This window comes from Petaurus breviceps, unplaced genomic scaffold, assembly GCF_028583685.1.
Source record: "Petaurus breviceps papuanus isolate PSGF00001 unplaced genomic scaffold, PetGlider_PUasm1.0 90823, whole genome shotgun sequence".
NCBI classification, from domain to species: Eukaryota; Metazoa; Chordata; class Mammalia; order Diprotodontia; family Petauridae; genus Petaurus; species Petaurus breviceps.
In genome coordinates, this window is record NW_027187352.1 from 2,831,026 (window position 1) to 2,847,673 (window position 16,648).

Below are 16,648 nucleotides of genomic sequence, written 5' to 3' on the forward strand. Positions count from 1 at the left end.
CAGTACATTGTCAGCCTTGTACTTGAAACCAATGCAGTTAAATATAATCAATAAAATTACTTCTTCTGATGACATATATAGCTACTGCCCAAGTAGTCCCTTCATTGATTAAAAGAGGAAGGTATGCTTCATTATCTGTTCTCCAGGACCATTATTGAAATTATTTTCATTTTAAAAACTTTTCTTCTTTTATGATGAACTGGACAGTCTTCAACAAATATCATTTTAATATATAAAGAACAAAAAAGAGGATTATGTGACTATTAATAGTTAAGTACATTTTTCTTAAGTATATGGTAAATTTAATATATTTTTAAATTTATCCTGTTTGTGTCCCTTTCTTAACTTCATTTTGTTTTCTCCTGTGTATTTTAAAAATATTTTATTATCTTTTTTTTTTTTGCATTCTGTTATTATCCACTAAACTGATCCTGCCCTGAAATAGAAGCCTTCTTTTGTAACAAATAAGCATGATTAGGCAAAAAATTCATTTGACCATACCTGAAAACATGTCTCTCATTGTGTACATCTAGTCCATTCTCTATCAAGAGATGAGAGGCATGCTTCATCCTTAGTTTTCTGTAGTCATAACTGGTTACTGCATTGATAATAATTCTATAGTTTTTCCAAGTTGTTTTCTTTTATATTATTGTTGTCATTGTTTAAATTATTCTCTTATTTCTGTTTATTTTGCTCTGCCTCAGTTTATGCAAGTCTTCTCAGGTTTCTCTGAATCCATCATATACATCACTCACAAGGTCCAATAATATGTCATTACATTCATCTATCAGTTTATTCAGCCATTTCCATTTGATGAGTACTCTATAAATATTTTTGTATATATGGGTCTTTACCTTCTGTATTTGACCTCTTTGACTATATATGCCTTAGAGGCATAAGTTAATGACTTTTAGGGTCCAAGTAACTTTCCAGAAATTTGGACAAGTTCACGGCTCTACCAGTCATGAATTAGTGCACTTGTCCTCTCAAGAGTCCTTCCAACAATTACCATTTTTATTTTTTGTCATCTTTGTAAATCTGTTGGCTACAGGTTGTTTTAATTTATATTTTTCTTATTCATAATTTGGAGAATTTCCTTCATATGCCCGTTGATAGCTTTTATTTCTTCATGTGAGCACTGCCTGTTAACATTCTTTGAACATTTATCTATTGAGTAATAACTGTAATTCTTTTTTGTTTTGGGGGGGCGGTTTTGGATTTGGGTTTGTTTTTGCTTTTTGGAGGGAAGAAGGTAGGGCAATTGGGGTTAAGTGACTTGCCCAAGGTCACACAGCTAGTTTTTGTGTTAAGTGTCTGAGGCTGGATTTGAACTCAGATCCTCCTTACTCCAGAGCTGGTGCTCCATTCACTGCACCACCTAGCCACCCCTACCTTTCATTCTTATATATTTGTGTCATTGCCCTATACATTTTGGATATCAAAGTTTATTAGAGAAATCTGTTCCAGGGGCAGCTAGGTGGTACAGTGAATAGAGCTCTGGTCTTGGAGTTAGAAGGACCTGAGTTCAAATCCGGCCTCATACACTTAACACTTACTAGCCTTGTGACCTTGGGCAAGTCACTTAACCCCAATTGCCCTGCCTTCCCCCTCCAAAAAAACAAGAGAAATCTGCTCCAAATATTTTTTTCTCAGTAGACTATTTCCCTTTTAATTCTAACTGCATTCATTTTCTTTTGTAAAATTCACCATTACAGGGTTTTCTCTCTTGCTTCCTTTTAGTGTTATTTTTATTTACATTACTTTGATCACTGGATATATTGCTCTAATTTCAACCTACATCATTTCATATAGATCTCCTCACGTTTCTTTGAATTCCTCATATTTGTTACTTCTTTTAGTACAATAATATTCCAGAAGAGGAAGTCATACATCTAGTATCAGAACTAGAACTTGAACCTGAGGTCTTTGATGACCAAATCAAGCACTCTTTTCCATTACACTGGACTGCATTTCCATGTTGTGAAGAAGTTCTCAAATGACCTGAACACTAGACTAAATGATAACAGTTCACATTTCTATAGCACTGTAATGTTTCCAAAGCATTTTCCTCAGAACAAATATGTGATAAATTGAATGCATGTTCCTTCTCCCTGTTTGATACAATAGAACATTTAGCCTCAGAAAGGACAAGTAACCAGCCCAAGGTGGCAAAATGTACACATTTCAAGATTGGCGTTTTCTAATTTGAAGTCCTGTGCTTTTAGAAAACTTCTACTTCTCAGAGTCTAAGTATTTTATGATTTCATGTGAGCTGAGTTCTTCTTCTTTTTCAGGTGATGGGACCTGCTTCATTATGCAGCAGGACTTGGACTATGTAATTGAGCTAACTGAAGCTGACTGTGACCCTGTGTACAAGGTAAGTCTCAAGGAGAGCACCAAATGCAACCTTGGTTGATGATTTGGAGATGCAGGGTGCTGTCACTTGGTGGCAAGTAGGGTGGTTTCATAGGTCAGGTCTTTGGTGGTTGTTGGTAGCTTCTCAACTGCTAGAAAAATAATAATAATAAAAATAATAATTCCTATTCCTATAAGTACTTAAAAGTTTATAAGAACTTTATCTATAACAACCCTATCAAATGGATTATTATCTCCATTTTACAGATGAGGAAAATAAGACTCAGAAAAAGGAAGTGACTTGCTACAGAGTCATGCAGCTAGTGAACATCAGAGCAGGAATTAGAATCTAGGTCTTGTGGTGCTAAATCATAGAGAATATAGATTCTCTATATTCTATATAATATAAATCACAGAATATAGAGCTGAAAGAAACCTTAGAGAGTTAGTCCAATTTCTTATTGTAGATGACAGAATTTAGTTCCAAAGATATTGAACCAGCAACCTTTTTACTATATTGGACTGACTTTCGTAATTACTAACATAATCTTCAACTGCTGTCCAAAAGGAAGGAGGACATAGTCCTGCTATCCTTTATCCTGATCAGGTTACAATGGAAGGCTTGTAGTCTTAGATTTTAGTAATAATTTTGAGAAGCTGGGATATTTTCAGAAATATGGATATATGTTCAGAAACCAGGATGGCTTGAAGGACTTGAAACTTGATGCATATATATATATATATATATATATGTCAGCAAAGCAGGAATTAAGATAACCACTGGAAATACAAAGACAGAATTGAAAAAAGCCCTGCCCTCATGGAGCTTACATCCTAACAAGGGAGACAGCATGCAAATGAATACATAAGCTATACAAAATAAATGAAAGATACTTTTGTGGGAAAGGTAATAGAAGCTGAGAGGGATCAGGAAGACATCTAGAATAGGGTTCTTAATCATTGTTCTGTCATGAACATCTTTGGCAGTCTGGTTAATCTTATGGAACCCATCTCAAAATGATATTCTTAATTGCATAAAATAAAATATTTAGGATTACAAAAGAAACTAATAACATTCAAATATATTTATTATTAAGTACTTACTATATGCCAGGCTTTATGCTGTAAACAAATACAATTATCAAATATTAAAAACCACAACAAATTCACAGGCCTCAGATTAAGATCCCTTATCTAGAAGGTAGCTTTGGAATGAAGTTTTGAAGGAAACTAAGGATTCCAAGAGGCAGAAGTGAGGAGGGAGTGCATTGAAGGCATGAGTGATAACCAGGACAAAGGCACAGAGTTAGAGCATCATTTGTGAGGAACAGCAAGTCCAGTGTGACTGGACTTAAGAGTGTGTGGAGGGAAGAAACAAGTCAGACTGGCCAGGTTGCAGGGAGCTTTAAATGCTAGCTAAATAGGTTTATACTGGAATTCATGAAATGGGAATTGACATGGTCAAACCTGTGGTTTAGGAAAATCCCTTTGATTGCTATTAGAGAGGGGAGAGACTGGAGGCAGAGAGACCAGTTAGGAGGCTATTGAAAGAATTAGATGGAAGGCAATAAGGGCCTGGACTACGATAGTAGTTTGTGAGCAGAGAGAAGGTTACATAAGCAGGCGATATTGTGGAACTAGAAATGACAACATTTGGCAGTAAGTAGAGTGAGGGAGATTAAGGAGTTAAGGATAACACCAAGATTGTGAACCAGGGTAAATGGAAGGGTGATGGTCCCCTTAACAGGCTCTGCCTTTTAATAGGAAAGTTTGGAGGAAGATTGCTCTTGTTACAGAAGATGAGGAATTCCATTTTGGGCCTATTGTGTGTTTAAAGTATCTAAAGAGCACTCCATATGAAATGCATAATAAGGCGTTAGTTACATGGGACCTGAACTCAAGAGAAAACTAAGACTAAATAGAGAGATATGGTCATCCTCTGGATAGAGATGCTAACTGACCCCATGGGAACTGATAAGGCCACCAAGTGAGGAGAAAAGAGAAGAACACCCTCAACTGAGACTTAAGGGACTTCTGCAGTTAGGGGATATGGCATGTTTGATGATCTAACAGAAGAAATGGAGGAGTGGTCACAAAGGAGAACCAAGAGAGAAGAATGTTGCAAAAATTCTAAGAACAGCAGCCACAGAAAGGGAATATGGTCAACAGTATTAAATGCTTCAGAAGAATGAGGATTTTGAGGAGGACACTGGATTTGGCAATTAAGAACATTGGTAACCTTGAAAAGAACAGTTTGATTGATGAAGTCAGAAGCTTAATTGCAAAGCGTTTAGCAAGTGACAGGAGAGGCAATGGAGAAACCTAAGCAAAGCATTGAGAAGTGAGGGAAGAGCAGGGGCAGTCAAAATGACATCTTTTTCTAGGGGTAAGCCATGAAAATGAGGAGAGTTGGGTAGGGCAGAGCCAAGATGACAGAGAAGATGTCTTGTTCTCTCCCCACACTTCCTTAACAAAAATCTAGAGAATGTACTAGGTCAAATTCTTTTCAGGAAAGCCAAGTAAATCATTTCTCCAGACTTAGGGAGCTGGACAGAGAGGTATACAAATATTGGAGAGGGAACTGTTAAGATCATGTAGTGGTTGTGGGAAGTATCATTCCAGCTATTAGGGACTAAGAGAGGAGCTGGACAGGGCATCAGGAAGAGACCCCAGGGGATTCTTGAGCAAAATGCCTGGTGCAGGAACAGGTGGTATCTAGCAGCTCTCCTGTCTACCACCCAGTGCAGAGAGGAGCAAGTGTAAATGTTGGCCTTTGTATATTGAGCATAGAACAAGTTCTGAGAAGTAAATGGCAGCTGTGAGTGTCTGATCCTAGGAGTAGAGAACATCCCAAACCAGAGGGAGCTTTTTAGTTTCCCTGAACTTTCAAACCCTCTTCCTGCTAGCTAGTAATGGTCGAATCAAGTAGTAGTCTATTGAATTCCCAATCAGAAATAAGCTCATAAACCCAAACCTGGGCTGTGAACTTGTAGCACTCAGACTAGGAGAACACTAAACAGACCTCCCACCAAATCACACCACTTTGGGCTCTCTGAAAACTTGCAGGTCCTGGCATGAGCTATAAAAGGTACAGAAGGATATAAGAGGACAGAAATTCCTCCCAGCCCTCAGTGTATGCTGAGCCCAATACTAATATATAAAGTCCAAAGTCAAGAAGTAGGCTGAAAGAATGAACGAACAAAAAAATATTCTGAACATAAAGAGCTATTATGGCCACAGGGAGTTTAAGACACAAACACAAAAGAAGAAAATTACTTGGAAACTTCTATAGGCAAAACCTCAAAGAAAAACGTAGCTTGGACACAAGTTCAACAAGAATTCCTAAAAGAATTAAAGCAAGAGTTAAAAGAAGGCGATAAAAAATTATTTTAAAAACCAAATGGATTGTACAGTGAAAAACTGTGATCCAAAACTGTGATCCAAGACAACCCCAAAGGACACATGATGAAAAATGCTGTCTGAAGAATTGATGTTGTCTGAATACAGACTTCAACATACTATTTTCCCCTTCCTTCCTCCCTCCCTTTTTTTTCTTTCCTTCTTTCTTTCCTTTTTGCTATCATTTTTTTTGAGTCATCTTGCACAAAATGACTAACATGGAAACATTGCACAAGTATAACCTATATCAGATTGCTTATTGTTATAAGGATGGAGGAGAGGAGGGAAGGATAAAAATTGGAACTCAAAACTTTTTTTTAAACAGATGGGAAAAGAGATAGGGAAGAAAAGTATGAATAGAGAATTAATAGTTTGGAAAAGGAGATACAAAACTTTACTGGAGGAAATAATTCCTTAAAATTAGAATTGACCAAATGGAAGCGAATGATTCCGTGAGACACCAAAAAATAATAAGGCATAGTCAAAAGACTTAAAAAAAGTAAAATATTTTATAGGAAAAACTGACATAGAAAACAGACCAAGAAGAGATCATTTAAGAATTATTAGGCTACCTGAAAGCCATGAATAAAAAATGAGCCTAGACATCATTTCAGGAAATCATCAAAGAAAAATGTCCAGATGTCTTAGCACCAGAAGGTAAATTAGAAATTGAAAGAATCAACCAGTCACTTCTTGAAAGAAACCCCAAATGAAAACTCCCAGAAATATAGCCAAAATCCTAAGCTCCTGGATCATGGAAAAAAACACAGCAAGCATCCAGAAAGAATTCACATAGTATGGAGTCACAATCAGAATTACCTAAGATTTAGCAGCCAGTACTTATAAGGAGTGGAGACCCTAGAATATGATATTCCAAAAGGCAAAGGATCTAGACTTACAACTAAAAATAATCTACCCCCAAAAACTGAGTATAATCCTACAAAGGGGAAAAAAGGCTATTTATTGAAATAAAAGGACTACCAAGCATTCCTGATAGAACAGCACTAAGTAGAAAATATGAAGTTCAAACACAGGAGTTAAGAGAAACATAAAAAACTTAAATGAGTGAAAAATCATAAGGAACTAAACAAGGCTAAACTGTACATTCTTATGAGAGATATGTGGAACTCCTCAGAACTTTATCATCACCAAGAATCATAGAGGGAGTTGGATTAGACAGAGAATATGGGTTTTCTTCTCTTGTGTTTAGAAGATCTCAAAAGAAGAATGGAATGGATAGGGAAGAGAAATGCCCTGGGAAAAGGGAAGGGATATGAAGAATGGGGAAAATTCTCTCACATAAATGGGGTGTACAAAAAGTAGTTTATACAACAAGGAAGGAGCAGTATATCAGGAGGAAATGGATAACACTTGAACTTTACTCTCATCTAAACTGGTTAGAGGAAGGAAGAATGCATTTATATACAGTTGGGTACAGAAATACATTATAGGGGGCAGCTAGGTGGCACAGTGAATAGAGCACTGGCCCTAGAGTCAGGAGGACCTGAGTTCAAAGCCGGCCTCAGACACTTAACACAAAAAACTAGCCATGTGACCTTGGACAAGTCAACCCCAATTGCCCTACCTTCCCCCTCCAAAACGCAAAAAGAAAGAAGAAAAAAGAAGTACATTTTACCCAAAAGGCAAATAAGGAGGAAAGGGTTAAGGGGAGAATAGAAGGGAGACAGATTAAGGTAGGTATTGGCAGAAGCAAAACAGACTCTTAAAGAGGAAGCAAGGGGAAAAAGAGAAGAATAAGTGTAAGAAAATAAGATGGAAAGAAATACACAGTTGCAAATGGGATAATAATAATAATAGCTAACATTTATATAGTACCTATTATGTTCCGGGCACTGTGCTAAGTACTTTGAAAATATTATCTCATTTGATCATCCTAATAACCCTGGGAGGTAAATGCTATTATTACAGACATTTTACTTATGAGAAAACTGAGGCAAATGAAATAAGTGACTTGCCCTGCTAATAAGTGCCTGAAGCTAGATTGGAACTCAAGATTTTCCTGACTCCAGGCCCAGTGCTCTATTTACAATGCTACTGGTTGAAGATGGAGGGGGTGATATCAAGGGGAATGTGTAGAAGGGTAGACCTTGGCAAGAAGAAGGGCAACTTCATTATTAAAGTTGGAGTAAGGAGGATATAGTGGGAGATATCAGGGGATTGTGAGATGAGATAGAAAGTAACCCATTGCCTCGATTTTCTTAGTAAAGTAGGAGGCTAGATAGTCAACTGAGAGAGTAAAGGAGGAAGTTCTATGGAAGACTTGAGCCAAGAAGAAGAAGTTTTTAATCATTCTTATAGTGGATATGATAGAGAATTAGAAAGGATTGTAAAGATTGCCTTATTTCAGTAAATGCTCAGTTGAAATTATATAACATAAATTTGTGAAAGACCAATCAGAATGGTTTCTTGACTTTCTCTAGTTCTATTTAGCAGCACGCAAGTAGGAGTGGAGCAGGTAAATTGTGGAAATATTGTAGGGTTGACATTTGGCAAGGCATGATCAGTGGTAGTGCAAGGAAGCAAGAAGTTCAGCAGGTAATAGTGTAAAGTTGAGCTGGTTCACTAAGAAGTATAGATGGGGAGGGGAAGAGACTGTAGCCAGAGCACATGATGATGGCCTGGAAAATTACTGACAGGTGGAGGGAATGGAGGTAACTGTGAGAATGAAGGGTACATTTAGGAAAAGCAAGCCATAAGGAAAAGATGGAATAATAGGAGATTATGATCAGATAAAAGATCAGAGTTCTTGAAACATTTGTGAGTGATAGCAAGATCAAGGGTGTGACCATTCCTGTTTGTAGTTGAGGTAGAACGGGCATAGGAGTTAAATAGATTGAAGAATTAAGAAGTTAGGGTATTTGAGGGAGCATCAACATGGATGTTGAAGTCCTTTTGTCTGAGTACAGGTTTTGGAGTGGAGAGAAACAATGAAGTAGGCACTGCACCCATTGTCAAAGGAAGGAAAATGACCTGGGAATCAGTAGATAAAAGCCACAGTTTGAATAGAGGAAGCCTTAAAGGAACAGAGATTATTAAGATGGCAGTAGAGGGAGGGTCCAGAAGTGGCAATAGGGAGCAGGAAATATCACAGTAGGACCAAAGTAAGTCAGGAGGTATCAGATAAAGTATGACTAATATATGAAAATTAGTTGAAGGAACAAAGTATGTTTATCTTGAAGAAGAAAAAAACATAGTGAGGGCATTTTCTAATACATGGTGGATTGTCATGGAGCAATCAATCAGTTTTGATCTGTTTGATCCCAGATAATTCAATTAGGAGTACAGAAGTAAGAGAGGAAGAGTTCAACTTGATATAAAGAAAAAACCTCAAACTGGTACAAACCAAAAGTAGAATGTGCTGCCCTGGGAAGTAGTAAGTTCCACATCCCTAGAGATCTTTATATGGAAGTTATGAATGATCATTGATCAGTGACATGTTAGAGGAAAAACAGAGTTAAAGTGTAGGTCAGACTGGATGGTCTCAGAGGTTCCTTGAACTTTCTAGGAATCTATAATCCTTTTACCTATTTTCCTGTCTTCAGAGAAAACAAAGATTTTTCAAACAGGGTGATCTAGTTGTTACTTTACTAAATTTAATGTAAACTTGTAAATAAAATGTAACAAGTGTTGTGCCGAAAAGAGCAAGACAAAAGATCCCCAAGAGTAAAATTTGAAAGAAGACTTTATGGGGGACTGCCGGGGTCATGCCCAGATCAGACAGTGCTCTTCAGGGGCAATATGTAGGCTTTTTAAAAGGATTCCATGCAAGCAGAAACTTGCAGAGGCCAAGAACAGTAATTGGTCAGTACACACCTCAAAATTCCTGCCAGAGCCAAGTCTCCCTGACCCAGAAGCCCGCCTACCTCTGTGAAGGTGTGCTGGCTGGGGAAGGGCCCACATCCATTGGGAGAGGGTAGAACTGACCTGGCAGTCTGCTCACTTCCCTGAGGGAGGGCTGAGGTTGGGGGATGGGAAAACCAGGCACTACACAAGTTCATTGTTTCCTACACAATCCTCTTTTTTGCATACAGAAATATTTTGTGTACTGGAATTTTTTTTGGTTGATTAAATCCATAATAAAAAAAATTTTTTTTAAGAGTTTGAGAAACAAAATGTCTCAATGGAAAAAACACTAGACTTGAAATCATAAGACATGGGTTCAGGTCCTGAGTCTGTCATTTACTAGCTATGTTACTGCTAGTTCCCCAGTGGCTAGGTACCGACCCTGGAGTCAGGAGGACCTGCGTTCAAATGTGACCTCAAGACACTTAATACTAGCCAGTGTGTGACCTTGGGTAAGTCACTTAACCCCAATTTCCCTGCCTTCCCCCCTCCAAAAAAAGCAAAAAAAAAAAAAGGAAAATGAGGACAGTGATATTTTTATTGTCCCCCTCATAGGGCCATTGTGAGGAATACCCTTTGTAAACAAAAAACACAATAGAAATAGGAACAGCTTTTAGGCTGGTGGGGTGACTGTATTTGGGAAGAAATAGTAGAATCCCAGCTTCCTTATGAATTATAAATGCTTGTTTTTTAGGTGTCCACATGGGAGAAGCAGATCTACACCTGCTGTCGAGATGGTCTTGTGCGCCGTTATCAGCTCTCTGACCTCTGATAATTCAAAGAGCTGATTGGTCAGAAACCAGAATCCTCCATCACCAGGGAGCTGAGACCCTGTTGGCCTCATTGGGACCATAGACCCTGTACACTGAGCATGCACAACATGCTCGGGCTCTGTTCATAGAACCAGAAAGACCCAAATACTGTCCTCCATTTGACTTCTGGCTTGTTTCAGCCCACACAGATAGCCACTTGGATCTGACCAAACATGTAATTTCTATCAGCATTAACAATCCACTCCTCCTTTCCCCTGCACCACAGTCAGCACATCCCTATTCCCTCAGTTCAATAGTTAATGTGGCCTCATCGATGTAGAAGGGGAACCCCTTTCTCTGCAGGACTTTGTTCACTATGTGTGTGCAGTTCGGTGTTCTGAGACATCAAGTCCATTGAATGTTCTTATGGAACCAGAGAATCAAAGCCACCCCCCATGAAGGAAATAAAGGAGAAGCATTTGAAGACATCAGGAGAAATCTTGTTTCGTGTTTTCCCACATGATCAGTTATAGCTCCAAAGCTGAAAAGCACAGTGGTTTCAGATTTGGAGACAGAGGTGCCTGGGTTCCAACCCCAGATATTATTATTAGTTGTGTGGCTTTGGGTAAGTTCCTTCCTCTGTCTGGGCTATATCTGTAAAATGAGGGCTTAGATTATATGACCAGTCAATCAGACACCAAGTATTTAAGTTCCTTTTGTATTCAAGCATGGGTAGGGACTAGGGATACCAAAAAAAAAAAAAACCCAAAACCCAATAAAACGATTTTTAGCCTCAAGGAGTTTACATTCTATTGAGAGAGATAGCTTGCATATAAATAAATATATTTATAAAATGAGACAGTTTTTGGGGAGAAGCACTAGTATTTAGAAGGGTCAGGGTAGGCTTCCTATAGAAAGGGGTGTTTGAGATGAGCTTTGCAGGAAACTAGGAATTTTAACAGGTGGAGATGAGGAGGAAATGAATTCTAGATATGGGGAACAGCCTGTACAGATAGGAGATGGAGTGTCATGTGAGGAATAGGAAGAAGATCTGTTTGGACCAAAGAGAGCATTAAGGAAGATAATGTATACTAAACCTCGGAAGGCAGATTAGAATTAGAGCTTTAAATGCTTAACCCAAGGACTTTACATTTGATCCTAGAAGTAAAGGGAACCATTGTAGTTTATTCAGCATGGAAATGACATGGACAGATTTTAATTTTAGCAGTGTCACCTTGGAAGCTTTGTAGAGGATGAATTAGAAGAGTGATGGAGGCAAAGAGAACAATTTAAGAGGCTATTGTAATGACATAAGAAAGTGATGAAAGCCTGAGCTAACATGGTATTATGAAGGTAGAATCAATAAGACTTGGCAATCGATTGCTAAATAGTAAAACCCATGACCTTAATGTCTGCTCTCAAATGCTAAATGAGACAGCTAGGATCTTAATGCAGAGGTGCATATTTGACCTAATGGGTATTAAAGGGCCAGAGGCTGCGGGGTGAGGAGGGCAGAGTAGGCAACAAATCATTCAGTGAGCATTTATTAAGCACTAGCCATGTGCCAGAAATTGTGCTAATAAGCAAGCACTGGGGATACAAAGAAGTTTAAGAGATGGTCCCTGTTCTCAAGTTGCTCATAGACAACATGCAAAACACTACATACAAATAAGGTATAGACAGGATACATTGGAAATAGAGGAAAGGCACTGTTACCATTAAGGGATAATAGGAAAGGGTTCTTGCATAAGGTGGGATTTTAGCTGAGACTTGAAAGAAGCCAGAGAAATTGAGGTAGAGATGAGAGTGTTCCAGGGATGGAAGACAGCAAGTGAAAATACTTGGGGTCAGGAGATGTCATGTGTGGTAGGAGAAACAGCAAGGCAGTGTCACTGGATCACAGAGCATGTGGAAGGTACTAAGAAGTAGGAAGGGAAAAGGTTATGGAGGACTTTAAAAGCCAGAGGCTTTTATGTTTGATACTTGAGGCAATAGGAAGCTACCTGGATTTTATTGAATAGGTGGTCAAACATTGTAGGAGGATCAGTTTGAGTGGAGAATAATGCATATTGGGGAGAGATGAGTCAAGGAGGTTCACTAGCAGTCTGTTATAATAGTCTGAATGAAGGCCTGCACTAGGGTGGTGACAGTGTCAAAGGAGAGAAGGAGGTATTTAGTAGCAATGTTGTTAAGATACGAAAGACAAGTGTTAGCAATAAATCAGCTATGGGCAGTGACGAGAGTGGCTTACCTGAGTCAGAATGCTCACAAACTTCAACATATGCTTGATGAAAATGAGGGGGAAATTCAGAAGCTGCTAAACCAAAACTGTGAACTCCACAGGGTTTACCAGCAGGAGAGCTCATCTGTCTCTAAGAAGGCAGCATTTAACTCCATCAGAAGGAAAGTACAAACAAAGCTTAGAGAATGCAGGATTCTTGACTCAGTAAGAAGGCAAATGAGATTAAATTTTACAGTGACAGCAACAATTCAAAGTGCTTCTACAATGCCCTGAAGATATAGGCCAAAGACATCTGGTGCATCTTAATTACTCAGTGCTGAATGAACCACACTAATCAGTAATAAGGATGTGATCCTGGAGATATGGGCCAAACACTTCCATAGTGTTCTCAACAAATTGTTATCAACCAGTGCTGAAGCCATTGACTGTATGCTTCAAGTTGTAGACAATCCCTCTCCAGTCAAACTTCCTGCTGAAGAAAAGGCATCAAATGTCTTCAGGTTCCTCTTGAGTGGCAAAGTTCCTGACAATGATTCCATTCAAGTACAGAACTGCAAGGCAAGGGGTCTTCTGATCTTACAGAAACTGAAATCTTCTGGATTATATGGCAAGAGGAAGTATCCCTTGGAAGGTCAAAGATGCCTCCATTGTCCATCTTTATAAGGGAAAAGATAATAGGCTGACCTGTGACAATCATGGGAAATCCATCATTCCTCACAAGATTTTTGCTAGAGTCCTCTTTAATTGACTGATCCTTCACCTGAAAGATGGTCATCTGCCTGAGAGCCAATGTGGCTTCAGAAAGGGTCAAGGAACACGGACATGGTGTTTACTGCCCGACAACTCCAGGAGAAATGGCAGGAGCACAACAAATGTCTGTACACAACATTTGTTGACCTGACCATGGCCTTTGATACTGTCGGTCATGAAGGCTTATAGATGATCATGGTGAAATTTAGTTGCTTGGAGAAGTTCATCAGTATTGTACACCAGTTTCATGGTGGCATGCTCACATGGGTTCTGCATGAAAGAAGATGCTCTGACATTTTTCCATTCACTAGTGGAGTGAAGTAGGGCTGTGTGCTTGCTCCCATGCCTTTTAGCATAATGTTTTGTGTAATGTTGTCGGTTCCTTCAACAAGGACAAAAACAGCATCAAGGTCAGCTACTGAACTGAGAGTAAATTGTTTAACTCGAGAAAGCTAGAAGCCAAGACCTAAGAGAAAGGAGAGTTGGTGTACAACTTTGTTTGCAGATGATTTTGCACTCAGTGCAGCCTCTGAGGTTGAAATGTGACAAAGTATAGATTGATTCTCTGCCTCTTGTGCTAATTTTGACCTGACAGTACCCAGGAAACAAAGGTCCTCTACCAGCTAGCACTGCACCAACCGTACATGGAATTATTGGTCACAGTAAATGGGGAAATTTTGAATTCTTTGGATAAGTTCACTTACCTTGGCAGTGTACTTTCAAGGGATATCCATATAGATGAAGAGATTGATGCACGCATTGTCAGAGATAGCTCAGCATTTAGAAGACTCCAAAAGAAAGTGTGGAAGAGAAGTGTTAGTGTGCCTACCAAACTGAAAGTCTACAGAGGCATTGTGCTGACTTCACAGTTGTAAGCCTGTGAAACCTCAGTGCCATGCCAAGAAACTGAATTGATTCCACTTGAATTGTCTTAGGAAGATTCTGAATATTACCGGGCAAGATAAAGTACCAGACACTGAGGTCTTCTCCAAAGCTGAATTGTCAAGCATTCAAATGCTTCTACAGAGAGCTCAGCTCTGATGGTTTGGCCATGTAGCCTGAATGCCAAACACATACTCATCTAAAAGACTATTTTAGGGAGAACTTGCACAAGGCAAGTATTCACATGGTGGTCAGAAGAAGTGGTACAAGGACACTCCCAAGGTATCTGAAGAACTTTAGTTGTGAGACATAGGGGAGACATGGCACAGGACTGCCCAGGGCAGCATACCTACTTTAAAGAAAGTGCTGTACTTCATGAGCAAGGCAGAATTGCAATAATACAAAGGAAATGTGAGCTGTGCAAATCCAGAGATACCACAATTCCATATGTTCTAATGGACTACTTGTGCCTGACGTATGGTTGAGCCTTCTGAACTCATTTGGCTTGATTAGCCACAGCAGAACATACTGTAACCCAACTCCAACATTGTGATATCATTGATTCTCTTTGAAAACAAAGGATGAACAACAAGCTATGGGAAGTGAGAGAGAGGAGTTGAGGTTGACACCTAGGTTGTGAGCCTTGGTGACTGGGAGGACTATGAGATCTTCTAAAGTAATAGGTAAGGTAGAAAAGGGGAGTGTTTGGGTGAAAAGACAACAAATTCAGTTTGGGATATGTTCAGTTTGAGCCTCCTGTGCTGTTCAAGTCATAGGAAGAAGACAAAGGGAGTTGATCATGGTTCTTTGACAGGTTTCCTCTGGAATTGGCATATCTAGTTTTCCCAAACTCTCATCACTCTTAATCAGTGGGTAGGAAGGCTTGTGTCCTTTGTCATCTCTACACCAGCGCAACAGTGCTAATGACCATGAGTTTTATAGGGAGGGGCAAATTGTAACTGGCATGCCTAACAGACATTCTCTGATGTCCCAGGCAAGGAGATGCCAGGGATTGGTTAATACATGAGGTCCATATGGGGCATGAAAGTTTTCACATATAGAAGGAGCCAGAATTCCAGTTGATTACCATCAGACATCACTGTAGAGGGCACTTTCCCCTCTTCCCTTTGAAGTGGGTTAAATTGATTTCCCTTCTCTTATAATCTCTGCCTCAAATCCTCCTCTTGTGATCTTGCCTCAGAGACTAGAGAAAACCCACAAGCTCTTGATATAAATCAGCCTCTGGGCTTGGAGATTATAAAATTAGCTCAAGAGGGTTTTAATCTAGGGCAGTGATCTCTGCACCATGTACCTTTTCTTCTCTGAAAAGTTAGAAAGCTTAAAAAACATTACTAGCCAAATACAATTACCAAATTATATTAAAAATAAAATTTAACAAAATTTATAGCATTCTTACCCTGATAACAGACCGGAAAGCAAATAAAAACTCCAAATCAGGACACAAAACTATCATTTATCTCAAAAACTATTATTAAAAATTGCAAATAACTAAAAAGCAAAATATAAAAGAGAAACTTAACAATGAGCCGCGTTACCTGTTGCATAGGCAGAAACAAAGATGAGGATAAATTCAACATTGTTTGAGTGTCTTTTAACAAATAGTCATAACTTAGTCACTCACTGTTGGATTCTTTTAATAAGCAGCGATCTGGGGGAAAGTTAAAAGTTCTAACCACTACAGGGATTAAATCCAGTCTCCTAGAAAGCATCTTCCATATATTACTGCTGCTGCTGCTGTAGGCCTCTCCAACTCTCCACATACCTGTCTCTCCAGAGATATATAAAAATTGCTATCCTAATGGAAAATGCTGCCCTCTAATTTCAGTCTCATGATAGCTTTGTCACTTCTCAAGCTAGAAAGAAACGTCTTCAAGGGTCTTTAACAATTTAATTACCCTTAAAAAGCATTCAATTCAAGACTAATTGTAATAAACTAATTGTAATAAAATAAAAAACTAATAGTAATAACTATTACACAGACTAGAGCAGATGTATCTAGAGTAGTGGTTTCCAAACTTTTCTTTGATTATATACCCTTCTAAGTAAAAATAAATAAATGATTGAGCATGCACTCCCAAAATGCAGATGTACTTGTTTTTAAATTTAAGCATGCTCATGTACCATTATGCACATTATAAAACTTGTAAAAATAATGGTTATTTTAAAAGAATGAGATAAAGATGAAAAAATAATTGATCCTAGAGTTAATAGGGAAGGTGTGACATAAGCAACATCTCTCACTCTGTACTCTGGTCCTTATCCAGGAAGGGGCCCTAATCCCTTGGGATCAGAAGTAATACTTCAGGGCTTCTACTCCCTCTTGACCAAAAGTATTCTTCTCTACCCTTGAATTATGACTCAGAAGTGGGTGCTGGCAATGGAG

General features: G+C 38.7%; 1 protein-coding gene across 1 annotated transcript in view; it reads left to right on the top strand.

The window, feature by feature from the left end:
• PAAF1 (proteasomal ATPase associated factor 1) overlaps nucleotides 1–10,858 on the top strand; it is a 67,211-nt gene extending 56,353 nt beyond the window's left edge. Inside the window, exons 11-12 of the mRNA XM_069070829.1 lie at nucleotides 2,295–2,377; nucleotides 10,313–10,858. Coding sequence (XP_068926930.1) covers nucleotides 2,295–2,377; nucleotides 10,313–10,390 — 161 coding nt within the window. The 3' untranslated portion in view covers nucleotides 10,391–10,858. The remainder of the gene's footprint in view (nucleotides 1–2,294; nucleotides 2,378–10,312) is intronic.
• Nucleotides 10,859–16,648: the final 5,790 nt, after the last annotated feature.